At 35.0% G+C, this 27,679-nt stretch overlaps 5 protein-coding genes and 1 long non-coding RNA gene across 10 annotated transcripts in view; 4 read left to right on the forward strand and 2 right to left on the reverse strand.

Moving 5' to 3' along the window:
* Positions 1-5,047, reverse strand: part of Dora (zinc finger SWIM domain-containing dorado) — a 49,113-nt gene extending 44,066 nt beyond the window's left edge. The window contains exon 1 of the mRNA XM_072900101.1: positions 4,783-5,047. The gene's annotated coding sequence lies outside the window, so the exon portion shown is untranslated. The remainder of the gene's footprint in view (positions 1-4,782) is intronic.
* A 3,114-nt stretch (positions 5,048-8,161) lies between these two features.
* Positions 8,162-11,256, forward strand: Mre11 (double strand break repair nuclease mre11). The gene is made up of 12 exons (XM_072900581.1): positions 8,162-8,392; positions 8,515-8,686; positions 8,779-8,915; positions 9,004-9,194; positions 9,281-9,482; positions 9,577-9,834; positions 9,895-9,976; positions 10,065-10,209; positions 10,300-10,463; positions 10,560-10,686; positions 10,763-10,987; positions 11,080-11,256. Exons 1-12 carry the CDS (start codon positions 8,293-8,295, stop codon positions 11,146-11,148), a joined length of 1,872 nt encoding a protein of 623 aa, XP_072756682.1. The 5' UTR covers positions 8,162-8,292; the 3' UTR covers positions 11,149-11,256.
* A 299-nt stretch (positions 11,257-11,555) lies between these two features.
* On the forward strand, positions 11,556-13,537 carry Rps14 (ribosomal protein S14). Of its 3 annotated transcripts, none has more exons than XM_072900794.1 (5): positions 11,556-11,706; positions 12,000-12,150; positions 12,251-12,338; positions 12,628-12,846; positions 13,351-13,537. In XM_072900794.1, exons 2-4 carry the CDS (start codon positions 12,002-12,004, stop codon positions 12,844-12,846), a joined length of 456 nt encoding a protein of 151 aa, XP_072756895.1. In that variant the 5' UTR covers positions 11,556-11,706; positions 12,000-12,001; the 3' UTR covers positions 13,351-13,537. The 3 variants fall into 3 exon arrangements, with proteins under 3 accessions (XP_072756895.1, XP_072756896.1, XP_072756897.1); XM_072900796.1 differs by having other exon boundaries at positions 11,649-11,702; XM_072900795.1 differs by lacking the exon at positions 13,351-13,537 and having other exon boundaries at positions 12,628-12,901.
* Positions 13,259-15,628, reverse strand: Dctn4-p62 (dynactin subunit 4). 2 transcript variants are annotated; one of them, XM_072900793.1, is made up of 9 exons: positions 15,371-15,628; positions 15,150-15,220; positions 14,879-15,072; positions 14,613-14,755; positions 14,373-14,538; positions 14,113-14,296; positions 13,833-14,016; positions 13,563-13,753; positions 13,259-13,486 (listed from the first exon to the last, which is right to left on the reverse strand). In XM_072900793.1, exons 1-9 carry the CDS (start codon positions 15,497-15,499, stop codon positions 13,270-13,272), a joined length of 1,479 nt encoding a protein of 492 aa, XP_072756894.1. In that variant the 5' UTR covers positions 15,500-15,628; the 3' UTR covers positions 13,259-13,269. The 2 variants fall into 2 exon arrangements, with proteins under 2 accessions (XP_072756894.1, XP_072756893.1); XM_072900792.1 differs by having other exon boundaries at positions 14,373-14,541.
* Positions 15,629-15,864: 236 nt separating this feature from the next.
* Positions 15,865-19,930, forward strand: LOC140670221 (uncharacterized). Its single transcript, XR_012047497.1, has 3 exons — positions 15,865-15,914; positions 16,647-16,802; positions 19,300-19,930. It is a non-coding gene; the product is annotated as an uncharacterized lncRNA (long non-coding RNA).
* A 337-nt stretch (positions 19,931-20,267) lies between these two features.
* LOC140670450 (uncharacterized) overlaps positions 20,268-27,679 on the forward strand; it is a 63,112-nt gene continuing 55,700 nt past the window's right edge. Inside the window, exon 1 of one of the 2 annotated variants that reach the window (XM_072901050.1) lies at positions 20,268-21,152. In XM_072901050.1, the coding sequence (XP_072757151.1) occupies positions 21,062-21,152 (91 nt within the window). In that variant the 5' untranslated portion in view covers positions 20,268-21,061. The remainder of the gene's footprint in view (positions 21,153-27,679) is intronic. The other variant, XM_072901051.1, reaches the window with a different exon arrangement.

Consider the following 27,679-nt stretch of genomic DNA (forward strand, 5'->3'; position numbering starts at 1 on the left):
GGAATCAATCTCGAGCATCACTCAACATCAACATGCATTCGGATGCAAGGAATATGATTGCTCCACCCGAGTGGTTACACGGTGTAACACCATTAAATTGCGACCTCATAATGGCATAAGTTTGGTATATTGGTGACAATATTTCAAACATTAGTTACAGAATTCCACGGAGTTTCACAAAGTTATACATAATGTTTGCTCTGGTCTATTAATAAGATTCTAGAATTAATTAGTGTATTTTTTTCATATTATCTTTCGTACATTTTGCAAACCAATAAATGTGCACTTTATTATATTATATTATCTATTTTAAATTATAATTAAATTTGTTATAATAATAAAATTTCACAGTTCGTAATAGACACTCGAAAAAAATATAATAATTATATACGTGAATGCATACTTGATGGAACGTAACATCTCGTATAACGCAGCGTAAAAACGTTTTTCGCAAAACGTGTCGTCGATTGACACGATTCAAGCGCGAAATATTGTCAGCAAAAAAAGAAAATAAGAGAGCAAGAACGTTGAACAGGATGACGGATAGAATATAACGCCCGCATATGAAAACCACCCTATACATAGAGGCGGAACTTATGTGCCTATATGTATCTAGAAACGTGTGTGTTTGTGTGTGTATATATATGTATATATATATGTGGGTGGGTGAATGGGCGGGCGTGTATCTCTCGCAACTCTCTGGAGATGCACCTCTAACCATTCAATCTAACGGAAATTGATGTCCTACACCGAAATTCCGAAAGGAGAGCCTGAGGATTATCCATGTTAATTCGTCAAGTTGTTGGTGATGTGAGATTAACGATAGTAAGCCAGCGAATATGTAGCTTGTGTGCAAGACATTTATCCTTGAAACGTGAAAAAAATAAAACATCCAGTCAAGGTACGAATTTATTTTTTTTTTCATACAAATACCAGTAGAAATATTAACGTAAATAGAAATGCAAATGACTTCATAGTTTTTTTCTTGCAGCGAGTTCATTAAAGAAACAGTAATTAAATAATACATACACAAAATAAACACAAATAACATTCATATATATATAAAGATAAACGTACGTACGTGCGTGAAAATATCATTAATTTAGCCTTCCAAGTTTTTGCGTAAACTTTCTTATCTGTACGAACAAACGTCGCACTCTCTTGCTGTGAACGGTCTTCGCTTTTAAAGGCGAACACAATAGAAGTTTCATAAAAGTTTCCAATATCGCGCGTTCTGTCTTTATTAAACTTTGCTGAAATCCTGTTTAATTCTTAATGAAGCTACGATCATAATTTCCCACTGAATACCGACCGGAGTAACAACACCCGTTGTAGGAAAAGTTTTAGTCGTCAACGTTGGAGCGTTTTTGCAAAATACGCTTCAGCTATACCACTTTTATGAAAGTTTTTATACCGAAAAAGAAAAAAAAAAAAAAAAAAGGAAATAAACACGCGAAGCAGTCTGTTGAAATTGCTCGTGCCTTCCACCGTTCGACAATTTTAGAGCTCGGAGAAATGTAGAAAAGAGCAACGGAGATTTGCATTTATCCTCGAAGGGAACGAACAACGAGCGCGCGAAACGCTCGTGTGACAAAGTTAAAATTGCATTAATGCATTCGGTGCGCAAACAAACTGTGAAAACTGTTCGCGAACTGTGCAAGTAATTTGCATGATTGTATATCCGCAAATAATTCTATTTTTTTATAGAAAGTCGACATATTTATCATCGAAAAAAAAAAGAAAATTTTTCTTATTAAGTCAAAATATTTTCTTTTTCTCAGTTATTTGGCATATTGAGCGTTTCACTTTCTCACGCATGTAATAAAGAAAGTGAAACGCTCCTTGACAATACTCTCGTTTTATGCAGAACTTTTTAAATTTAAGAATTGTCATGAATGTATGCAGGAATATGTCCGAGGGTGATGGCCACAGTTTTTTTCTTAACATTCTCAACTGAAAACCTTTATAATTAAAATCACAAAATTGACGTAAACATAATATTTAATTTTTCTTCCACTTTATAATTAACAAAATAAATGGAACTTTTGATAATAAAGACATAAAAAAGTATCGCGTATCTGGTAAATAATTATCCACAATTTTTTTCATCGATTATCATCCCCAGAATATTTTTAAGCTTATATAGCACAATAAAAATGATTAGTCTTTATTAAATCATTATTAATTTTATAGTCTATAACAACGAAAGTAATCAAAATCGTTTTTACATCTATCTAACGATGCGTGTCGTACGCAATTTTCGCGATAGCGATGATTTCTAAAATCTATCGCAATAAATGTGAAATATCGTACACGCATATTTATCAGTTTGACAAAGTAGACTTCTTTATCAAACCGCGGCCAATGACGCACCGATGTAATAAAACAAATCTGTCCTGAATCACTCATACTAGTTCAGTGGAATCTAATCTTGTCTATTTTATCGCGGTCAAACCTTACCTACTTACTATGCACTCGCAGAAGTTGAATTCGCGTTAATTCCTTCCATTATATAATACATAATATACTTGACCATACAAAACTAATATTCTCAATCCTATTCCTTTCCATTTATATATTTCAATGTTATTATTTCTGAAAATAAAAAGAACTGAAGTAGTTTTCTAGCTAAAAATGAGAAAGAGAGAGAGAGAGAGAGAGAGAGAGAGAGAAGAAAAAGAAAATACAACGCTCTCTCTTGCTTTTGTATCACCATGATTCAACCATAATGATCACCGAAAGCGAATTGTAAATTCAGTCTTAAGCTTTATTCTGCATTAGTCTAATTGAAATTCAAACGACGGTATTACACGCATGACCGATATCTCAAACCGCGATTTAACTGAGATTTATGTTAACGGTGTACTGGCTACTACTAAAATATGCAGCTGACCGATAACACGTCCACTACAGTATCGTACTTTAAATCTTTTTCATACGAAGAGTGTGTATAAGAGTGTGTGTTATCCTGCAGCAATATTTCTTTACATGTGTATTGTTGGAAAAACAGTTTTATATAAAAATACACAACATGAAAATAAAAAAGGGAGTACCATCTTTTTTCGTATAATTTATATACCCATATACATGTTGTATGTTGTGAATGCATCTATAACCGGTGATAATAAATCGCGCGAAGAGAAATATGAATGTGCGCTTTTCTCGAGTACTTCAAGTACGCGCAGAAGCTGCGCCATCGCTTTCCATATTACGTGTGATGCATATAACTATATACGAGAAAGTGGATTCGAATACTTTCATCGCGGGCGAATCGATTTTATTGCATTAATTCATCCGTAAATAAACTCGAACAATAATAATAAAAGCGCGAGTACAATTAAATAATAATAAAAGCGCGGCGATGATGCAACAATATATATAAATCCGTATTATATAAATACGTACAAATATATAAATATGTAAATACAAATATGTAAATCTGCTAAGTTGTGTATCAAGAGACTAAAAAAAAAATCTCTTTAGACATATATATCGTCGAGACAAAACTCGATACTTAAATCCGATTCCAAGCTCATCCACGAGGACATCCACGAGGACATCCTCCGAAAGTACTCGCATTCGTCAAGATTATGTCTCCGTTAATGCAGAACACAACGTGTACGAAATCTCGAAGCAGAAACCGAGTGATTGCACGTTTGATCGAGATCGAGTAATAACTTTCGTTTACTCTCTCTCTCTCTCTCTCTCTCTCTCTCTTTCTCATACTCATTTCGGTTTGGTTTTATTCTCGGCCTTGATCGTTCCAGCATGGAGCAAGGACCGAGAAGAAAAATAAAACAGGAGCCAATCGTGGCTACGAGGATAGAAAACGAAATGAAATCTGTCGTGAGTATACGTGAAGACATATCGAAAAAGGAAAGTAACTACATTTTTTTAGATTTATCACTTATCCCGTCAAGCGAAAGAAACGTATATATTGCAACATGTATGACTAACTAGACTGTTAAAATTTAATTCGAAAGTAATTTGCGAAATAAAGTTATTTCGAAAACACAAATCTTTCGCATTACTTATTCAACTCTACACATGATGAACGTCCTCAACTTGAACTTATTATAAATTATTATAGTCAAGGTAACTGTTCTATACGTAAAATTTTCCAAATGAACGTCCTTAACTTGAACTTGTTATAATAAATATTATTATATTATTATAGTAAATATTATTATAGTCAAGGTAACTGTTTTACACGTTAAATTTTCAAAATGAACGTTACAAACATCCGATTATGTATACATATTTATATAAAATGATATTCAAATTGAAAAAAAATATATAAATACTGAAAATATAAATAGAGGAGATAAAAAAGATATACAGACAAAAAAAACAACAGTTTGTTTGTTTGAACAGGTTTTTGTTGACCGTGCAAGCACTTATTTCATATTTGAAAACATTACTTTTTATTTTAACGTATATTTGATAACGTTTATTTGATATTTTTATTGCATTTGTTATATTTGTTAAGAAATAAATCATTAAGATATGTAATCAAAGTAATTGTAATAATAAAAATTTTCAAATTTATATAGTATTATATTAATAATTATATTAATTTTTACTATAGACACATATATGTATATTGAATTTGTACATTAAATATCGACTTTCAAATCATATTGTAATCGTGATATAAAATTACCTTGGATCAAGTCAACAAGAGGAAAAAACTTAGAAACTAACATACTGCAGACGGAAACTAATTGGATAGTTAAACCGTCAATTATATGTAGAAGAAAAAGAGAAGAGGGCCGAACTCACCTTCGCAGAACTTCCTGGAAAGTCCAAAAGTTGCCGTTGGCCGTCTCCATCCTCGCCAATTGTTGCAAAGGGATTCCGGCTCGCTGCTAAAACTACACAGGGAATCCTCCTCGAAGCGGTCCGAGTCGTCGAAGGAGAAACGGTCGTTCTCTTCCCACTCGATTAAATGTCCGCCGGCCGGTCCAGCGGCCTCGTCCGCGACGATTCCGGGTTCGGCGGCGGCCCCGGCCGTTCCCGCGTTCCTCGAAGCCGCGCCACCGCCACCGCCACCGCCACCGCCGCCGCTTCCACCGGCTCCGGCTCCGCCACCGGCGGCTCCACCGCCGTTACCACTGGCCCCGGTTCTACCGCCCCCGGTACGTCCGCCACCGCCTCCGCCGCCGCCGCCGCTGCCGGAAGACCGAGCCAGGTTGCCCGCCAGTTTTAATTGCCGTGCGAATCAGCACACGCGACACCAGCACGCGCGTCACCTCCTCGACGGTCACCTGCCACGACGGTCTTCGCCACGACGGGTCTCGTCTGCGCGATCACCGAGCGGCCTAGACCTCACCACCACCGTGCTCCGGGAAAGGCTGCACCCGAAAAACGGCACACACACATACACATTTCGATATTATATTACATTGTATTATATTATCACTCTTATATCTCGTTTCTGCCTACGATTTCGCGCGACAATTTCGAACTCGGTACGTACATGAAGGTCGTCAGCGAGGAAAAAAAAACATTCTTCCTTTCGAATCCGAATCGATAACTGCCACGCGCGATGTTTATGAAATGACCTTACTTGCCGTACGTATTATTTTTCCGAAATAATTCTTCCATGTGTATTAATACGATATAGGTATATCAGTAAATGAAGTTTTGAAAAAACCCTCGATATTTGAAAGAGAAAAGTAAATATTCCATTTTGCAATTAGTTATTTCTCATAAAACGCGAACAAAATAAAAATAGAGCAGACTCGATTATAAAAAGTACATACATATTATAAATGATATACAATATATAAAAATCGGATTATTAATCAGCTTTACTTAATGTGTGCGCATCCGAAGAAATGGAATAAAAATTAATGTTAAAATATAAAATAAAATTCATATTCGAATAAAGGCGATTTTGTATTTACCAATTTTCCAAAGGAAAGTTTGAGTACTTGCGAAATCGGGTTGCCGAAGCGACGTGCACAAAGGCAAAATTTTGACAAACGATATATGATCATCCGTTATATATATATACTACGATTCAAGTATGTATAGTTGAAAAATAAGGTCACGGAAATATATCAACAAGTTTTTCGCGAAACCTTCGGCGCTCGCGATCGCTATCGTTCCCCGAACGAGGGTGTGCGCGCGCACAGAACGCACACGAACACGCACACGCACATGCACGTCTGAACTGAACGTACCGAACGTTTTGGCGAAGCGCATCTCGCGAAGCGCGTCTCTAGCAAAAGCAAAGCGGGAACAGCTGATTCACGTTACCTCATAGATGCGTATTGATTTTTCACCCACGGAACGCGAGCCCGTCGTTACGCGCGAATAGTACCCGTCGCGAGAACCAGGGTAACGCGAGACGAGAGGAAGGGACACACGGGACGCCGAGAAGCGTCGAGAGTATCTCGAGCAACGAGTACACGTCAAGGGACGAATCGTTAAATTAGGTTAAGACGATGCGGCGCTAACGTTATACACGTTGAATTATACGTTCAAACGAAAGAGAGAAAGAAAGAGAGAGAGAGAGAGAGAGAGAGAGACAGACAGACGCGACGAAGCGATGAACCGCAAGGACCTTGGCAGGTCGACAGACCCGCGCCAAGAACGTGCAACGACCCCGACACACCGTGCAACCCCTCCGTCGCTTCCCTCCTTACCCGCCGTTCTCTCTTTCTTACGCCTATCATCCCGCCACAAGTTCACGCGGCTCTCCCCCATCCCTCATACACAAATATATTTATAGGAACGCGCGGCGCACACGCGAGCGCGCGCTCTTTGTACACATACATACGTATATATATACACACACACACCACATACACACATATACGCTCGCGCACGGCTTTACCCTTTTCGCTTACCTCCACCCCCGGATACGAATGCGTCCGAATGTCCGTCAGCAGACGGTGCACCGCCTCACACCCCGCTTGTTATCGACACCACCGCGAACGTCATCGAGCAAACTATACGTAATCGCTGTGGAACGAGCGACGCGACACAAACATGTACACACACAACGGCGACGGCACGTTCGAGTAGGTAGGTAGTAGGTAGTAGACAGCTGAGGAGCCGTCAAGTGCCCCATCGATGTTTCTCTCTCTCTGTCTATGTGTGTTACATTCGAGGCATCGCCGCGCACTCGCGCGTGCCGTCCGGATCCGCGCGCGCGTCCACTACTCGGCCGCGTCGGCAACTCGCCAACGTCGACGTCACCTCCGTCAACGGTGGGCCGGTGGGCAGCCGTGTCGTCGTTTCGCGCACCCGATTACTCCGCGATCTCCCGTGGCTAGCCAAGAGAGAGAGTCCGGAAAACTCTTGGACTAGCCTACCCCATCGACGACAACAACAAATATGGCGAGAGCGTACACCACCTCCCGCACGTTCGCTGCTGCGACTGCCGACTGAGCGACAGATGGCGCTGTCCGCTTTCCCCTTCTCCCTCCCCACCTGTCTCGATGCACGAAGCACGATTGATTCTTCGGCTGTTCTCGGTCATCTTCGCGAATGACAAATTCCCGCGTCCCAGCTTCCCAGCTTCCCAGCTTTCGCTCCTCTGCCGCTCTTTTTCTTCTTTCCCTTTTTTTTTTTTTTTTTTTTTTTTTTTGAATTTTTCCTCGACCTAAAAAATATAATAAATCGTTAATTTCTCAACTTGAAGTAAAAAAATGGATCCCTTTTTTTTTCCCTTTATTTCAAGCAAAGGGAGCACTGAAGAGTAATATGGAATTTTCGAATTTCTCGATTTCTTCAATTGGCTTTTATATAAAAGAAATGTGTGACTAATAATAAATAATCAGCACTAATTGAGTAACGTTATTGTGACCTGCAATTACCTTGATTCCAGCAGTTTGCAAACTTGAACACTGCAATTATTTCTATCGGGAATATAATTATATTTTATCAATCGACGAATGTAGACTAATGGTGGTGCTCGAAAGATACAACACATCAGAGGGGCGCCACCAACTTGATTGCGATCAAGAAAACTTTCCAGCAAGAAAACGCAGGTAGATACAATGTCACGCGATTGGCTATTGAATAGAGAATTTTCCAAGTCCTACAAATTTTTCTATTCGATAGCCAATCGTGTGACGTTGTGTTTATATACATGTTCTCACTGGAAGGCTTCTCAAATCGCAAACAGAGGTCTCTACTTTTGACGACCATCTTGTACGTTTCGCGCCATTCCAAATTATTATAGCTGAAAGCTGAAACGACAGAAGGCTTGATAAAGATCTGATTAGAGTAGAGTACTGATTAATTATCAGCTGTCATTTCATTCAACGAGTGTAAAAAATGTCAGAATCTTCCGGTACGCACGTTGATCCAGAAGATACCATCAACATCTTAGTAGCTACTGATATTCACCTTGGTTTCGATTACAGTAAAAAGAGAGGTTTGTTTATATCATCAAATATTATCACAAAGAAACCTGATGAAAGTATATTTGAAATTAATATTGCATTGTTAATGTAACAAAATTCCACTGTATTATTACATTATTAATCTTTTAAAAAGGGGGACACTCTGATGACAGTTTTATAACCTTTGAAGAAATATTGAAGTATGGCAAGGATAACAAAGTTGATTTTATTTTATTGGGTGGTGATCTGTTTCATGATACTAAACCAACGCAAACTACGTTACTTAAGTGTGTAGAATTGCTGAGAAAATATTGCTTAGGCACTAGGTTAGTAGTATTTTAAATAATCTATAATAATGAAGAATTAAAATCTATGACAAAATGATGTTATATACTTGTATATTATATTTTATATACAGAGAATGCAACCTGGAATTTTTGAGCGATTCAGAATTGGTATTTCGACACTGCGCACAAAAACATGTAAACTATGAGGATCCCAATTTAAATGTCTCGATGCCAGTATTTACTATCCATGGAAATCATGATGATCCAAGTATATAACTTGTATTTAATTTGTATTTATACATATGAATTATATCTTTAGGATGAATATTTATGATATATTTTTTGCAATCTGTTAGGTTTTGGTACCGTTGGTTCAATGGATATACTATCAGCTACTGGACTTGTGAATTATTTTGGGAAATGGACAGATCTTACTCGTGTAGTTATACCTCCTATAATTCTAAAGAAACGTAATACACATATTGCGCTTTATGGTTTGAGTTATATTAATGACCAGAGATTATCTAGATTATATAGAGATGAGAAGGTATGTTTATTTTAAATCTTATATATTTTTATAATGTTTAATATAATGTAATTATAATATCTAATGTTGATGGTAATTTTATGTAGGTGGAATTGTTACGTGCAAAAAATATAGAAACTTTTAACATATTTGTGTTACATCAGAATCGTGTCAAGCATAGTGATTATGCTTATATATCAGAAAGTAAACTGCATAACTTTCTCAATTTAATTATTTGGGGTCATGAACATGAATGTCGCATTACTCCTGAATTTAATGCAGAAAATGGATACTACATTTCTCAACCAGGTGAAATTATATATTTTTCTTTTTGAATTTATATTTGTATGATAATTTATAATATTTCAGAAATTATATAAAATATATTAATTTAAACTTTTAGGAAGCTCTGTTGCTACCTCTTTGTGCGAAGCTGAATCAAAACCTAAGCACGTGGGTCTTCTAAAAGTAAATAAGAATAATTTCAAAATGAAAGCTTTAAGATTAAACAGTGTTCGACCGTACATCTTTGATAATATGATTCTTAGCGATCACAACATCAAAACACAAGATTGTATTTCATTAGCTGACTCCATAAGTCGATATGTAGATCGATATATTGAAAATGAGCTTATGCCTAAAGTTGCTGAACAACTCACAGGTATGTTAATCATCTTATTGGGTATTTTTACTATTCAATATTGAAAACGTGTTATTCTAGGATATCCTAATCAACCGAGTCAACCTTTAATTCGATTAAGGATATTTTATAATGACGACAATGAACAATTTGATACATTAAGGTTTGAGAATGTTACATATTAACTCTATTTTATTATAATATCTTCCGCCTTTACTTACATTTTCAAAGTAAAAAATATATACTTTTAGTTTGGCACAAAAATATTGTGATGAAGTTGCTAATCCAATGGAGATGATTATATTTCGTAAAATGAAAAGTGGAGATAAAATAAAACGTGCTTTTAAGGATGAAATTGATGATATAGATGATATTACGGAATTATTTCAAGCAGATGTAAGATATAAAAAAATACTTTCAATTTTTATATATTGAACAGATTTTGTTTCCTATTTTTAACATTGATTAGATTTTTTCTTTTTATAGGTAGGACAGGATTGGATTAGCACAGTACCAGGGGGAATCAAGAAATATTTTGATATGGACGAAAACAAAGATAAATTAACAGTATTGACTGTAACAGCATTAAACGAAGCGTTAAATCGATATGTTGATCGAGGCGACATAGATGCCTTTAAAAATATTGTATGGTAATTATAAAGTCAAATTTATGTAAAATCTAATTTCTTTTCAGAGTTAATTATATCCTACCCATATCTAAACTGTCTTATATTTTCATTTGCTAGTGATCAAATGAAAAGAACTATTGAATATATAAAAGCCCAAAGCAGTGAGAAACCAGAAGATATCCGTCAAGAAATTATAAATTTCCGTGATAAAAGACTTTCAGAAGATCAACAGGAGCAGTGTAATGTAATAACATTTATATACAAATCTTTATCTGCATTATAATATAAATGTATATTATATCTGCTAATTTTTTTTACAGGTTTTAAAAGCATTAAACAATCCAACCCAAATGAGTCTTAAAAGTGTTAAACTGTCTCACAATGATGATGTTATAAGTGACAGTGATGATAACGAAGACAATTTAAATTCAACATCATCGACTAAGACTAGAGGAAGAGGTAGAGGTTCTAGAGGTGGCAGAGGATCCAGAGGAAGTCGTGGAAGAAAAGCTAGTGAAAAAAACACTTCCATTGCAAAAATCCTGGTATATATACTATATGAATATATTATTTTTAACTAATACATCTATTTATAACGAATATGTAATTACATTTTATAACTTTTTTTCTTTTTAAGAGTTCCAGAAGTGCACAATCAAAACAAACAATTCGTGATCATTGCATTATTATAGATGATTCCGATTAATTATTAATTATATATGCTTAAGAGAAGATATATAAAAGAACATATATTTTTTTCTATATGTATGCAAATGAAAATTTTATTTTATATATAAAATATAAAGTCCATTAAATATCTTTTGTTTTTACAATGGTTTCCTAATATAGAAATAATTATAATAAATTTTTTATTTAAAAAAAAATATGAAAAATTGGATGTATCTCGAATGTATATCTGAAAGAAAAGAAATATTTTTTGATAAATTAAAAATTTTTTTTTTACCATTTCCCTGCTGGTACAAAGTATCAAAGTTCAAATTTTAAATTACAAGCTATAACTATATAGTGTTATGTGAACGTCATATTAGTAAATGTCTTTCTTCCTACCATTCAGCCTAACCATTCAGCTATTGGACAACGGATTTTTCATCAAACGCTCCATTATTTTAGGCATGCGCACTTCGTTTTGTCCGACAAAAAAGTCAGACGTGTTTCACTACTGCATATACTGTATGGTTAATGCTTCAAGCGTTCCTTTACAGTTCCTGGTTAACCTTAGCTGACGGGAAGTAGGATCACGTAGGTATGATTTTCATGCATTTAAGATTAAATGTTTATTTATAACAAAAATATTAAGTTGGATTCGTTAAAAAAATATTTATAAATAAGTTGCAACTTTGAAATTGCTTTACGTTTGGCAAAAACGCTTGGATGTAAACGGATGAATTTTCGTGATTGATATACCATCTTTTACACACATGACAATAAACTCAAAGTCTTTTCCCGGTTATATATACAAATGTTCTCGTAGTAAACAGAAAAGCAAATTAAACGATTGAATAGTAGATTAATAATTGAAACGTGCGATTTTTTTAGCAATGCCACCAAAAAGGGGAAAGGTACAGAAGGAAGAGGTCCAAGTTTCACTTGGACCGCAACTTCGTGAAGGAGAGGTTGTCTTTGGAGTGGCCCACATCTTTGCAAGCTTCAATGATACCTTTGTACACGTCACCGATTTATCAGGCAGGTCCGTACTGTGTTAAATTAGATTTGTTATACTTTGTAACTAGAAGTACAAATTTGGCAATTTTATAAAATATAATTGTGTCTTTTTTTTATTCATGTAGGGAAACAATCGCCCGAGTTACTGGTGGAATGAAGGTAAAAGCTGATCGTGATGAAGCCTCACCCTACGCAGCTATGCTTGCAGCTCAGGTATATTACTCGATCTAATTATTGTATTTAAATTAAATCAAGATATTAGTATTTCATGTTGTATTATCCACATTCAGGCAGCACCTAGATAATAAATCTTATCTATGTAGCGTTCATGTTTGTGGAAAAGCAAATTCTTTTTGATAATTGAGAATATGTATTTATATATGCACTTTCTTAAAAAAAAAAAAGGAAAACATTCATAGAAAACATGTAACATTACATTATAATACTATATGACAAAGATTTAAATATATGTAGCATGATATTAAAATTTTGTGCTTTGCAGGATGTTGCAGAAAAGTGTAAATCGCTAGGTATCACAGCACTGCACATCAAACTAAGAGCTACAGGCGGTAATAAGACCAAGACCCCTGGTCCTGGTGCACAATCTGCTTTACGTGCTTTAGCTCGTTCAAGCATGAAAATTGGACGTATCGAAGATGTCACTCCTATTCCTTCGGATTCTACTCGTAGGAAAGGTGGTCGCCGTGGACGCAGGCTCTAAGTCAGTTTGGCTTTCTATTTTTCTTTTATTATCTTTCAATAAATATTTAAAGAAATAGTGCATTTATGAAACATAGCCTCTCTCCAATTCCTACATATATATGTAAATGTACACACGCATACATATACTTTTTAAAATTTTAAAAATCACATGTTTTATATATTCATTATCATTGCACTACAATAAAATAGATGCAATTATATAGATTAATATAAGAAAAGCATTCTTTTAACTAAGAATAACAGAAATTATACAAAAAATAATATATAAAATTAATTTAACATTATTAAAGTTTACACGTTACTATATATATATATATATATATATATAAAAGTAACATACATGTATAAGCTGATACAGTAAAATATTAATGTGACTATTGACAAAAGTATATAAAGCATTTATAGTGTTATAGTGAAAAAATTATGCTTTGTCAACTAACTGACCCACATTAAGATACAATTTAACTTTAACGTCCACTTTTTGTGGTGATTTATGTTCTAGTGCTGCAATTGTATTCACGTATCCATGTTGCATGACAAATCCGACTGTGACTGGTTCTTCATTATTGTCGTTTGTATCATGTGGAATTACATGTAAACGAATCACAGCTTTGTTTCCTTTTCGCCATACCACGAGTCTAAAGAGAAAAGTTGTGTAAATAATAAAATTTAAATCATTTTTAAAGTAATTTTATATTTTTATATTTTACATACTTTGGATCATCCTGAAAATTATGATTATCACTGGTATCATCATATTCGGCAGCATCGTCTCTTGGCGGAAGGATCAATGCACTATGAGGCAATATTAAATCTGCATTCGGTACGACTCTTATTGGCTTAGGATCCTCTGTTACAGGTGTCTGTCGTACAGTAGACGGCAATAAATTTGGAGATTCACATCCCTATTAATGTAATTTCAATTAATTAAAATATCAATTTATTACCGTTGTGTCGTATGATAAAATCTTAGTTTAACATTACTTGCTGCGTATCTTCCTTAAGATCTTTTTCCTTAATAATCGAAGTAGATAATGAAGTATCTAACGGTAATATGGTTATTTGAGTTTGATGTTGGGTTGGATTGCAGAATTTTAAAAGCAATTCACTTGATTTTCCTGGCTGAAGTGGTTCGCAAGTGACGATTTTTACTTCTGGAATATGGTAACTAAAAAAATGCAAATTTTAGTTGCTATATATATGAGTAAACGATAAATTAAAATTTTCTTACGACTAATAATTCATCTCTTAACATGATTCTTACAATGCAGCTAGTAAAATCTTGAACTTTATAGATTGAGGACAGAGATCTGATTTGCTGACATTATGTTCACACACTCTGCAACGTTGTGACCTTTTGACTAAAAACTGTCTGTGCTGAGGACGCAACTCGTTTATCTTTTCAGCTTGCACTTCTGGGTGTTGTAATCTTTGTTCTAATGTCGTAACTACAATTTCATATGTATAGGGTAAAATTTCTATGTATTTATGATGCCATTTCACAAAAATAGCAAGCTTTCTTACCTTTAGTTATATCTACAGATTCTGTAAATATATCCTCTGGTAATTCCTCTACTTCCTCAGTTGCGACAGATGGTACTGGTTGAGCAGACGATTGAGATTGCATTGGTGGTTTTAAGGGACGCCCGATACGTTTAAGAAGCAATGCGGATGTAAAACTGTACATTTTCTGCTATTGACAGACAATAATTAGAAAAATATCTTTAAACAAATGTATAATTTGTTAGTTTTTGTTAAACTTACAGCTGGCATAAAAGAACGTTTTGGATGAAATTTCTTTCTTTCACATTGTTGTTTCTCTATAGAAGCTAATATTTTGTGATAATCAATCAGAGCAATAATGCGTGTGGTATGTGGATTTTCTTGTTCAGGCCATCCTCCAGTTGCTATAAGTAAAAATTTAAAATATTTTAAATAACTTATTCAAGATATTGTCACAAAGTTTTTCTGTAAATGCCATAATTTTAAAATTATAATATATATACAATATTACATTAAATTTTTCTTACCCACAGATTGATCAGGTATCCCTGCATCTCGAGAACTCCATCGACACAATGAACAAAATAGATAATATACTTTTTTAGGAGTAGCTTTAACATCCTTATTTTCTTCTCCTTCTGTTGTTTTTACAGTTGCAGCTATTCCTGCTCTTGTAGATAATGTTTGAAAGCAACAAGGGCAATCGAAGCAATTAGAGCATCTGTTAACACATTATTATTATTATTATCGTAATACCATTTCCAGTGTATATATAAAATTTAAAATATGCAAACGTACTTGTTCTTTTTAAGACGCACTTCTGATGAAGGTAAATTTTCCATACAGTTTGGGCAATAATGGGAATCAACCTGAATAATGAAGAAATGTTTTATAGAGAATATATGAGCTTTGAAGATCGAAAAATATGTATTTGTATAGTATATATTTATTATCCAATTATTATATATTATGAATTATATTCTTATATTCGGATTTGCTTATAGATTTTAAAGGCACACCTCTTGACAGACACAGTAGCCGCATCGTACCATCAAGCAGTGTCGACAAAAATATATTTTTGATATAGGCTTTAATGAACCGCAGTTGCATACGTAGCGCACATAATCCGGTTGATTCAAATAAGTCATATTGGAATAAATAGTGTAAAAATTTACAAGAGAAAAGAACAGAAACGTCACACCCTGTAAACGTTCCTTTCAATCTATACTCCGATAACCCCACAGCATAACCATTTTCTTCCCAAAATGTCAGATGGTAGACACTTTGGGCGAACTTACATTAATGCGACAAAATGTTTGTCGGATATACGATTGGCTATCAGATAGAGAATTCTTAAAGACTTTAGAAAGTCTCTATCCAATAGCCAATTGCTACGTCAGGCAAACAGTTTGTCGTATGTATGTAATCTCACCCAAATAAGAGCATTTGACAGTACGTGACGTAACGATGACGTTTATGAAACATATTGAATGGAGTCTTTTACGAGGGAAACTGATGCTAATGGAAAAGTGACTTGTGCATGGTATGATTCTTTTTACACATGTAAGTTTAATGTGTATTTACACATTATAAATATAATAAATATATAATGTAAATAATATTTTAATAATTGTTGATCACATTACATCTTGATCTATCAATGCCTATCGAAAATGATTGAATTCAAAGTTAAAAAAAAGGATAAAAGTAATTAATTAAATTTAATATCAATTATATACGTATACAATATTACACAGAGTAGAATTCAATTTTTATTCAATGCCATAATGGAGACAATTATTTCATATTGTTACGTGTATTTTGTAAAATGTCAAAATATTTTTACAAATTACATATATTTATCCTGCATCGATATGTTCACATATCATCGCGTGCGAATCATGCGGAGATAGAGAGAGAGAGATTGATTACTTTAGATATTTTATTTCTAATCTCCCAAAATTAATTATAATTTTTCGTTGCGCATAGATTCTGTAACATATATATTACTACTTTCTCGTCGTGTGTGTTTCTGTCTATTTTAATCTTATTATATCCGGAAGTATACTCATGCGGATGAAAGTAGAAGGATTCGTGAGTGTACGGTCATGAAGTACCATCACGCGATGGTATGTTGAGTACGTATAAAACCCAGCCAAGCGTATAGAGCAGCTGATAATTATAGTGTGTATACTTTTGTACAAAGAGCGCGGAGGTGTATTAAGAGAATAGAAAATCTGTCGAAGGGGCAGGCAACATTGATTACAAAATATATCGTTGTTATTTTTCGTGTAGATGCTCCAATCGAGAAATCATAAGAAATCCAGCTACAGTAAGGACTTCCTTCCTGCGTTACGCAGCTATGACGATACGGCAATTGTAGCTACAAAAAAAAATTTCTCTGGACAACCACGGATCATTCTGGCGGAAAGAGAGAAGGGCGACGATCACGTGAGTAAAGAGTGAAAGTTAGCTTGTGTCCCGCATAATCTTCGTATAATAAAAGATGATCGATTCATAATTAACGTATTTATATTCCACAAAGAATATAAAACTTTATTTCTTTTTGCTAATCAATCAAATATTATAATTATGCAAATATATTAGAGTATGTCACAATTTTTGATAAAATTTTCATGTTGCGTTTAAAGAGACAATTCTCGTCTACGTCGAATATTTCGAATTAAAATTGTTAATCGTACACTATATGCAATCTCATCATATCTTCTAATCGCGTCTGACCGTAAGGTTAATAACTGGAGAACACACAAATCCATCTTCGTTTTACTAAGATCGGTCTAACTGTACATGAAGTGTAGTAATCGAGAAGAAGAGATTCAAGAAATTAAGATTTTATTTTTCTCTCTCTTTTTCCCTCATCTTGAAAAAAAATCATAGATATTATTATACTCTTGAATCTATAAATTTATTTATTAATCATTAGTTTATGAATTTATGTAAAATTCAATCTCTAAATTATATTTTGCACCAAACTTTTCGTCCTAATGTCTCTTCAGAAACACATTTTTTCGAATTTGGATAATTTTGGAAAGAATATTAGCACAGTCAAAATGCTTTCCTCGAGATGCTTTAAATTGCCTTCATAGCTATATCTTCGCAAACTGCAATTTTATCTACGCTCCAAGGGTAGTCTCGCGAACGAACATCTGTGCGAACTAACAGTATACATAACCGTATTGAGATTATGCAAGGCTAGTCGATAGCCGGTGGATAGTAATGGCAGATGTTTTACGCCAGTAAACATAATATTAGTCGACGTCGCCGCCGCGATAGTGCATAGCGACCAACTAACGGTGGAACCATCGTAACGCCCCGTAATTGCGATCCGATTCTCCTCGGTATCCTTGGAACTCGATGCTATTTGGAACACCAAGGTAACATCAAGGTATTCGATAATTGATGACGCATTCTGAATGAAGTCGGCATTTCGTTGAACGATAAGATTTTACAACGCGATTTTGCCTTTATTGAACGTACTTTTTCTATAAATTACAGAAGCGTAATAATTTTTGATAATTTCTTGACAAAAAAAGAAAAAAATAAAAAAAAAACATTGAAGAAAATATAATATAATTTATATTGTAACTTTCCAAATATTTTTAATATTTTTTTTACAAATCTTTTGCAAACTGAAATTCTAAAAAAAATATAATTTACTAAAAGAGATTCAATTATTTATTTGAAAAAAAATCTTTATTTTTAATCGCTTAAAACATAATAACGAATATTTTTCTAAAAGGAAAATTGATTAAAAAATTCGGAGAAAGTGTACTTGACAAGAGCTATTTAATATCTGATTATGATGAAGATAAGAATGTATAATGTTGAATATATTTGCCACTGTATCTGCAATTAAAATTTATTAATAGCTAAATAACTCGTTATTTTTGAGATATCAGCGATAACTTTCTCGATATTCATAAGAATTGGAAATTCTTAGCGGTTCGTATACATATTTCAGGTAATATCATTATTAGTTGGTGCGGCTCTTATGAAAAGTACACGTCTCTGGACGGAACTTGTAATTCGATTTTACATTTCCAGTAAAAGCAATTAAAGCGATTACGTTTTGACGTTTAATCTGTATGTTTAATCAACGACTATTTTTCTTCTTCAAGTCACAAAAAACGCCTTTCGATTCTTCGATTATGCATAACTGTCTGATTGGATTGTTCCGTATTCGACGAGGACACGGCTTTATTGATGTTATAACATATGCTGTCGCCGACATGCAATGCAGTAAAAGTTTTTTCTCTCTTCCCGGCGAGAAAACAGGAAGGAAATCGCAATGCGTGGAATCGACGGATCGATTATTAATGACTTTAATAGCACGCGCGGTTCTTTATAGAAAATTTAATGACATGATAAGCTTGTACGAGTCCATAGCCGTAAACGTTATGATAAAAAAATTCTGAATCATTCTGAAGATTACGCGTAACGAATCGCAAATTATTCTCTTTTCGTTTTTATAATAGCGAAAACATTTCTATTGATATTTTAATATCTATTGAAACACTTTATCGGTTAATGTTTACAGCATAAATCTCTCTGGTGTCAAATATTTTATTAGGTGAACTATTCATATCTGAGAGAAAAAAAAAATACAATAATATTATACATATTAGCAAAAAAGAAAGTTAAATTTATTTCGATCAAAAATATCCGCAGCTTTCTTTGTTACATAGTGTCCTATAAAAATCGAATAAACGAAAAAAAAAAAAAAAAAAAAAAAAAGAAATATAACCCGAGAAAGAATTATTTCTCTCGTCTTTTCCCTCTTCATCGTCCTTCCATGTCTTACAACTATCCATGTCAGCATGCTTACGGATCAAGAAACCAGACATATACATTACGCGTCACATCTTAATTTCTCATTCTCCATACGTATGCGACGTGGTTATTTACATCAGGAAAGATTTTTTTCCAGAAACTCCAACTCACGAGGAGAAGGAAGATGAACGAACAATAATTTCTCTAGAAGAATCTCGACGGTGGAATTCGAAAATCACTTATTAAGTCAGTCGGCCAGCACCGACACGAATACTCGAGGAGACGGGGCCTTCTCGACCCGGAGAGAGAAGGAGAGAGGAAGAGAGGAGAGCGTTCTTGCACGATCGCAGCATCCCTCACTGCGCCGGCGAATGTAGGTCCTCGCGGGTCGGCACCTATAATGTGAACCTCCTACCTCCTACCTCGCGCCTTCGATTGCAATCGCTTCGAAAACAGCACTTCTCCCTCTCCTTTTCCCCACCAATCTTCCGAGTTCATTGAGAGCACGATAACAGGTGTCCCGCTTACCGGGCAATAAGTGTAGTCATAAGAATAGTGTCTCCTAGGATATTTTTCAGTAGGACACTATAGTCATGAATATGTAAATTTGATTTTCGAAGCGAGCTTCGATCGTGCGTTCATGTTCATAAGAGGCTTTTGCACGAATACAAATATTGAGGTACATCACACCGCTGATAATATATGCAATGCAGAGTGGCTGTTGAGAATATAATGAATCGAGTTTACCGGGAATTCGAAAGAGTCTCACGTACACACACATACACACACAGTCAGGATTCAATAATATTATCTTTTATATATATATATATATATATATATATATATATATAATATTTTCATAAATTTTTGTCATTTCATTGAATGCATTCGCGTAAGAAGAAGATTGCTGTTTGACTCTTCGTGCTGGTTTAATCTCGTTCGTCAACCTGAGGTTTTTCGCAACAGTGCGCGCTACATCTGCAGCTGCGACAGTTAACGGTTACACCGACGCGCCGATCGGTAGCACGAGCCGTACAAGGCCAAGAGAAGAAATATACCGGATTTAGCGCCTTGACCTACCAGCGGATTTAATGTTTTTTTATAATTTACAAAATGTATAGACAATTCTATATATCATGTGTTTGACAATATTGCTTTCACAATACTGCCATGCCTACTGTCATTACTGTCATTAATATGAATTAGAAGAATTAGAGAATAGATCCATAGAGTTTTACCACAAATGGGTGACATGACGAACCAGACCCGGGCTGGCCAAAGAGTCGATCGAGGAAGCTCTCCGAGCTGCGCCGCATGTCTCGGTGCCGTGGCCGACCGAGAGCTTCCAGAAGACGAAGAAGAAGAAGAAGAAGAAGAAGAAGCGGGGAAAAGAAGTCGAAGGGGTAGGGAGAGAATGGAGAAGAGGGGTCCTATCCGCTTCGCCTCTGGCTTCTCTCTCTTGATACACCTTTCTCCGGTTCCCCAACACCCGGCGGCGGGCCTTGGTTCCCCTTCAGTCCTCACCGGGACACAGACAAAGTTACGCACCCGGAGAAAGGTCAATCGGTCGGCCGCTCCGTCGCGCTCTCGGAGCTCTCGTAAACTTTTTCCCATTCATTTAATCAGGTGTGATTTTTCACCTTATCGGTTAACGATTCATACCACGCGGAGTTTCACTTCTTCATTTTATTCATTTTTTTTTTTTTTTTTTCAAACAATTAATATCTCTTTCGGGAATCGCATCACTGTCGAAGACCGCGAAAGGTGATCGCGAGGTGCTCGCCGGAACTGTCGCTTTTGGTGCTCATGTAACGGACAAGTTAGCACCGATACTTAGCAGGATTGGTTGAGAGTGCGCGTATTTTTTTTCCAACTTTGAACCAGTTCAAAGTGCTGCCACTTCGAGGGACTCCGAACAGATGGGCGACGACATGTGGAGGCTTTGGTTTACGAAATTGCTTCTGCTAGTGACACTTCTGCTGACTATTACGAGTCAGACGCGATCCGAGGGTGAGTTTTGATCCACTAAAGTACGGATTGTACCATATATATTTAGAAAAAAATTGTATATACAATCATCGATTAACATGTATAAAGTGTGAACGACCGTTTTATTAAAGCAATAAATAATTATCCTCATAGCGAAATAACGTTGCATCGCGTGTTTTATTGGGATCCGCATAGGCCTCGATTCAACGTCGACCTTAATTTATTCATTACACCCGTTGACGTATAACTAACGATCAACGACGGCTAGACAGTGAATCTACTCGTCGTAATACGGAAACGGCGCGCGTGCACGTGATAATTTCTTTTGTAACACCTGTTCTTCCGCGTTCACCTCGAGATAATGCGGCGTTTTCCATTAACAGGACATCTACCCGTATATACTTGTGTAACGCTAGGCTCGGCAGAAACGAGCCGACGCGTAACCAGTTCTCTTTCCGTGCAATTAAAAATGTGCACAAAGTAGCGAATGCAAAATTAAAAAGCTGATTCATTGAATGAATGAATGAATGAAACGTATATAATAAAAATTTGCCATTTATTTGTAGAGATATATGGGTATATATAAAAAGGTTCAAAAGAGAGAAAAATTATGAAATGGTCTTTTGTGTATCTTTACGTCATTATAAAGTATCTCTCTCATTACGTAAAAAATACAAATTTAATGACTCGAGTGATTTATATCACAGATGTTATCAATAATAATTTTAATTAACCGTAAGAGATTACCGGTGCTTGCACAAATTTACGGAAATACATTGAAAGCATCACTTACGCTTTATGTGTTATAAACCGCATAACGGTTTGCGCGGGTTATGGTGCTCAGTGGTGTGTACCTTATACAAGTATTTGTGTGTAATTGTTTTTTCGATACTGTCAATTCAGTATCAGCGATATATAACGAGACCTCTGACTGTGTCATTGAAAAACGCTATTATCGTAGAAGGCTCCGCAATCTATGCTTTTCCGATTGTCATCGGTATAAAAAAAAAATCGGCCTTCTCTTTCTCCGAGTATAACGTCATTAAGCTGTTATAAAAAGTTCTCATTAATGGCAAATTATCATGCCTTGAATAACTGGAAATAATATTAACGCGGGATATCGAGAATGATCGTTCTTATATTTGCTTATGATCGCGTGTATTACTTATTTTCAAAATATAATACTATAAAATATAATAAAAAGTGAAATTTAATAATAGAAACAAATTTCGTTTTTAAATTCCACTCCAATTCTATACGTGACTGAAGAACTTTATCAAGTTTATTTATACTTGAATGAAATCAACTTTTAAAATATTTTTGTCGAGGATGCGCGCGAATGTCGTAGACGTGTTCGCGAATTTTGATCCGCAGGATTAAACCGGTGACACGAGCGAGCCCACGGTGCCTCGAGATTGAGATCGAACACGAACAGGGTGCGTTATCCTAAGTATTTTTATCGGCGGTAGTTGGCCTTGCGGATATTAGTTCTGCGAACGACTCTCACATTCACTCCTATGAAATAGGAGAGATCGAGAGAGACGTCGTTACCAAGGATCTCTTCTAACGAGTCTCTCGATTCTAATCGCCGAGAGTCGTTCGCGGTGCTCTTGAATATGGAACGTGATCTCGCGTAATAAATCCGCATTGCTAACTTTAAGACTTTGAGGATTTAGTAGGTAGAAGAGATTGCGAATTTTCTCATTGAAACTGCAAAAATAAATTTTCATTATTTTCAAATTAATGACAAATTTTAACAACGGTCCTTTCAAAGTACTGTTAAAACTCTTACTATTTTTATACTTTTGTATCATTTTATTATTATTTTTACGACATTCAAAGGATTAAAATTTTTTCTTGACGTAAACTTCTTTCGACGTTGAACTTCTTTCCTACGTGCGTTTTTTACATCAGGTAATTTTCTCGTGATAACTGATGCCTTTTATGAGAAAATTTCTCGCAGGGAAATGTGACGTGAAGGTTCAAGCAAACGGATAGTAATAAGATTTATGGCGCAATACGGGTGGCGAAGAGAGCGGACGCTCGTTTGTAAATAATTTTCCATCGACCAAATCACTTGGGAGGCGTTCAACGAAATGTGCAGTAAATTTTATGACTAGGGGCAAATCATCAATTATCGTCGAATAACGAATGAATGCATTTTTTTTCTCCTTGATTCTCTCTTGCAATCTTTAAAATTCTATATATTTTTCATAATTCTACTTCTATTTAATATATTCACAATATATTAAAAATAAATATCGCCGCGTTAATTGTAAGTTTCACGCAAAGGGAAAGTGCTCGACAAAATGATAATGAAGTATCTCATTGGAAAGTTGTCACGAGTGCTAAGAGCTGCTCTGAATTTTGCTGTTTTTTTCATCATCCTTGATGATGAAAAAAACTCCAACTGAAAATACAATCGTCAAAAAAAATCAGGCTTTGTTTCTCCTAAGTATACATCTAAATCATAAATTTCGTTTCAAAATTTCCATCTATCTAAATCTAGATTGTCATCTGACAATGAATGCTTTTTTTTTTTTATTTTATTGAAGATTTATTTTGCACAATTTTGGAGTTTTCTACTAAATTTCAGAGCATACATGGATTGATGTAGAACATTTTATCTTTAAACTTTTCTAAATTTTCATTTATCCTGCTGAGAGGTTTGTTGCCGCATATGTTGGACTTTCTCCATTCGCTGGAAAAACAGACGGCGTCCCCACCGCGATGTTAGCGCGTGCAAGAGCATTCGTTTTGCGCAATCAACGACGACGCCGTGTAAGGGATGAATTCCTTCCACACCGTTTTCATTTTATACACTTACAAGCGTGCCATAATGACGTTGAATATAGAGAAGTATATATGCTAGTATATAATAGTCGTTCACTAAACAGATTTCACTTGAATTGCGAATTCTTTGATCATTTTTTAAGATGATTTTTCCTTAAACAAAAATAGAAACATCATTTGTTGTAACTATTCAAATTTTCAAATCTTTGCGTTACAAAGTTTCAAATTAGAATCTTATCAAAATAATGTCTACCCAAAATTAAATGAAGAATATAATTTTAATATTATCTATTGAAAGTTTTCTGTATCTTACAATTAATTGGTCAAAAACCATTAGCAGTATTTAATTATAAATAAAATTTGCTAACATAAACTGAATGCTTTGAAATCCGCGAGAAAAATGCATGGTTCAAAGCAAGTATTACACCCTGCAACGACGCCCTTAACATCGCAACGAATGTTCTTGCGTATTCGTTTAATACCGGTTCAGTCAGTCATAAAATTATGGTTTCTGTCTCCGCGTAATGTTATGAGCTAACTAAACTATCTACTAAAGAAGAGAAGCTCCTCGAAAAGAAATAGGATGCAAAGTATATATTCGCGAAAGAGTCTGAAAAATCTATAAAGAAAAAATGACAACTCTCAGGCATCTTTTACTTATCAAATTTATTACTGCAACATCCTGTTTATCAAAATAAGAGTAAAACAATTTGTTAAGCTTATCGCGATTATTTTGTCATTCCCCATGCAGGATTGACTGGAAAAGTCCAGTGAGTGGAAAAACCTATGATAAATTCCGGTTTTTACTATAGCGGAATAAACTGGCACAAACTATAAAAATAACTAACGTGTAATAATAAAATATTTATATATATACTTTATACGAAAATATACTTTTACTTAAATTAATAAATCATACTACTCATTAGTTAAAAAAAAAATAAAATAAATATAACACAATTAAAGTAAATTGAAATAAAATTAATATAGTATAACACAATTAAAGATTTTTACCAATATAAATCTGGTTTGCATTTAATTTCTTCATTCAATATCTTCCAACGAAAAATGATTTATTACTACGTCGATTCCTAATCGAATTTGATTTTCAATAAAACTTAAATTAGAAAACACTTTCTATTGAAAAATATCGGTAAAAAGATTTTCTATTTATTTTAACATTTTAAATAAAAAAGATCAGTTTTTGCCGGTTTTTCCGGAAAAAAAATTTTTTACCACTGAAAAATGGATTTTACCTAAAATATGTGAAATTTTACCAACTCTTTGTCTACGAGATTAAATCGTCTTTCGCGGCAAAGAAAAATTACAACGCGAACGCATCTTTACGCGGTAGTCCGCGTGATGTGAGAGATGTAATCGCTTTATTCTTCAGTCGTTACAATTTTAAATCACGCAAATCAGCAGCAATAACAGAGGCGCGGAAGCGCTCTCATAACTGTACGAGCACCTTCAGTCAACGTAACGATCGCACATTAATTTTTTTGTGGCTCGTGCGCCGTTTTTTTTTTTTTTTTTTTTTTATCAGGAAGTACGAATCTCTTGGTACAGGAAGTCCCGCGAAATACGTGACCGCTCGGTGGTCTTCGACCGCTCCGTAGTACTTAACATCTGTGAGAAGAAATGTGCCAAAAGGTGGGTCTCGATTCACGAAAGTGGACAACACATGTGTGCGGGTATAATTCTCCGTAACCGTCCGAGAGCTCCGGGCGATGAAAGTTTGCATTCCCTCGAGTATCGAGACTTCGGCTCGGGACCTAATTTCACGAACTCATCCGCGCGCAAGCCGTGAGAAAAAGCCGCGGTTGTACACCTCTTTCTTTTTCCCCTTAAAAGGCTAATTTCACTTTGATAAGGTCAATAAAACTCTTCCCTTTTAATAGTGAAACGATCTGCGTAATTATTCAATTATCGATCCAATTAATTATTATACACGTCTAGTTTCACTTGATTAATATATGACATGTATATTTTTATTTAAGAATTTCTTTCCCTCTCTTTCTCTTTCCAGCTCTGTCGGGAATATAAGAAATAAATTAGATAAGAAATATATTTTAAAAAATTAGTGATATATATAAATTATAAATCACACATAATCCGTTCAACGATCATTCGAATACTGTAAGGAAGAAGATGTTATTTACGTCATTTAAATCATTCCGTGTATAGACTCCATCATGAAATAGTGTTCGTACTCGAGATTAGAGTGTCCCATTGCTGCGGAATTGCTTTAATGATAAATCGGTCTTAACGGATCGCGAATACGTGCCTGGCATTCGAGCTCGAGACATCGACGTAGGCGAATTGATACAGTATATAGGTATAAACGTTCGATCAACGTTTGCATTGGTTTCATTTGTTCCGACCTACATTTTTGCATAATCTTATGTAACTGTGTTGAAGAACTTCCTAACGGACTATGTAGATTACGTGACATTACTAACAATTTTATTTCCTAGCGCATCCATGGCACGTCAACGGTACACATCTCTGTACATCTCTTTGCATCTTCCTGTATGTATCTAATTAACATAGTATTAGATTACGTAACGGCAACTTCACTGTTTAATATAAATTTTAATTAATTTATTTAAATTACTTTTTCAAATATTTGAGATAGAATCGATCAGCTTTTGCGAAACTAGTTTTCGCAAAAGCCTCGTAAACCACAGACCTTGTTACGTGTTTAGTTTGAAAATACCATGTCGTGACCTCGAAAATGGACGATTCATCAATTTCATCGTGAATTTTAATTCATCACAATCTTCGAAGTATTACGACTTTAGTCATCATCACTTTTACATGCTCGATTAGATTGGCCAATTATCTCTCTCTCTCTCTCTCTCTTTCTGCGTTTGTGTTTGAAAAATTACACGTTACGAAATTCAAATAGTATATGATGTTATTATACAGTTTTATTGCTTGAGCGTTTCTTCATTCGAAATTAATATCTTTCCGGCAATAAACAGAATAGTTTCTCTCAATTCAAGCATGACACAACGCACATTACAGGTCGCGCATGCTGAACGTTACATGCGCGAGGCGAAAAATGTAAATGAAGCACAACGAGAGGAGATTTTCCGTTAGTCAAGGCAACAGGTTCGCAAAGTGCGTTCGAATCGACAGCAATTTCTATATTTATGCCCCGGCCAGCCAAGGTCTTCTGGTCCCGAGAAAAGAGTCCCCTTCTCACCATCGTACAATAATACGCGTGAATTCAAAATGAGTTTCGCGAGGGTAATCGGCTATAGTCTGGAGCCAGTTTTCTCAAGTTCCAATCTCGTCTTCGAGATAGAACGCTTTCGCCATCCCGTGGGATTCCCGAGAGCTCTATGATTTTTTTTTATTCACCCGCAAACTGCCGTTCTACGAATAAAAAGAAAATAACACCGATAGAACCATGATTCTAAATCGCAGGATTTCTTCGCCGAAAGATATCAGAAATTGCATTCTGATGTTTGAATATCTCTAAGAGAAAATTTTATACTGAAAAGAAATTTATACATATTTTATATACGTATATATTTAAATATATAATTTATACGTATTAAATATATTAAAATTAATCATATGAAATATATTTATATTGGATGGATATTTAATATCCACCTTACATCATTAAATGTTACATGCTTATAGTGACCGCGGCGGGTCGAGATATATCATTTAGAGGAGGGTGGGATTTAGTGTTTATTAGAGACATTCCGGAAGAGACACGGAAAGTACGAAGTGTCGCA

Source organism: Anoplolepis gracilipes, chromosome 10, assembly GCF_047496725.1.
Source record: "Anoplolepis gracilipes chromosome 10, ASM4749672v1, whole genome shotgun sequence".
Lineage (NCBI taxonomy): Eukaryota > Metazoa > Arthropoda > Insecta > Hymenoptera > Formicidae > Anoplolepis > Anoplolepis gracilipes.

Excerpts from the sequence above, each read along its gene's own strand:
- Mre11 (XM_072900581.1), top strand. The coding sequence starts at position 8,293 with ATGTCAGAATCTTCCGGTACGCACGTTGATCCAGAAGATACCATCAAC. Across the intron at positions 9,977-10,064 it reads GAACAATTTGATACATTAAG|TTTGGCACAAAAATATTGTG; the intron begins GTTTGAGAATGT and ends ATATACTTTTAG. Across the intron at positions 10,988-11,079 it reads CTTCCATTGCAAAAATCCTG|AGTTCCAGAAGTGCACAATC; the intron begins GTATATATACTA and ends TTTCTTTTTAAG.
- Rps14 (XM_072900794.1), top strand. The coding sequence starts at position 12,002 with ATGCCACCAAAAAGGGGAAAGGTACAGAAGGAAGAGGTCCAAGTTTCA. Across the intron at positions 12,151-12,250 it reads GTCACCGATTTATCAGGCAG|GGAAACAATCGCCCGAGTTA; the intron begins GTCCGTACTGTG and ends TTATTCATGTAG. Across the intron at positions 12,339-12,627 it reads CAGCTATGCTTGCAGCTCAG|GATGTTGCAGAAAAGTGTAA; the intron begins GTATATTACTCG and ends TGTGCTTTGCAG.
- Dctn4-p62 (XM_072900792.1), bottom strand. The coding sequence starts at position 15,499 with ATGACTTATTTGAATCAACCGGATTATGTGCGCTACGTATGCAACTGC. Across the intron at positions 14,756-14,878 it reads GATACCTGATCAATCTGTGG|CAACTGGAGGATGGCCTGAA; the intron begins GTAAGAAAAATT and ends TTTTACTTATAG. Across the intron at positions 14,297-14,372 it reads ATCTGTAGATATAACTAAAG|TTACGACATTAGAACAAAGA; the intron begins GTAAGAAAGCTT and ends ATGAAATTGTAG.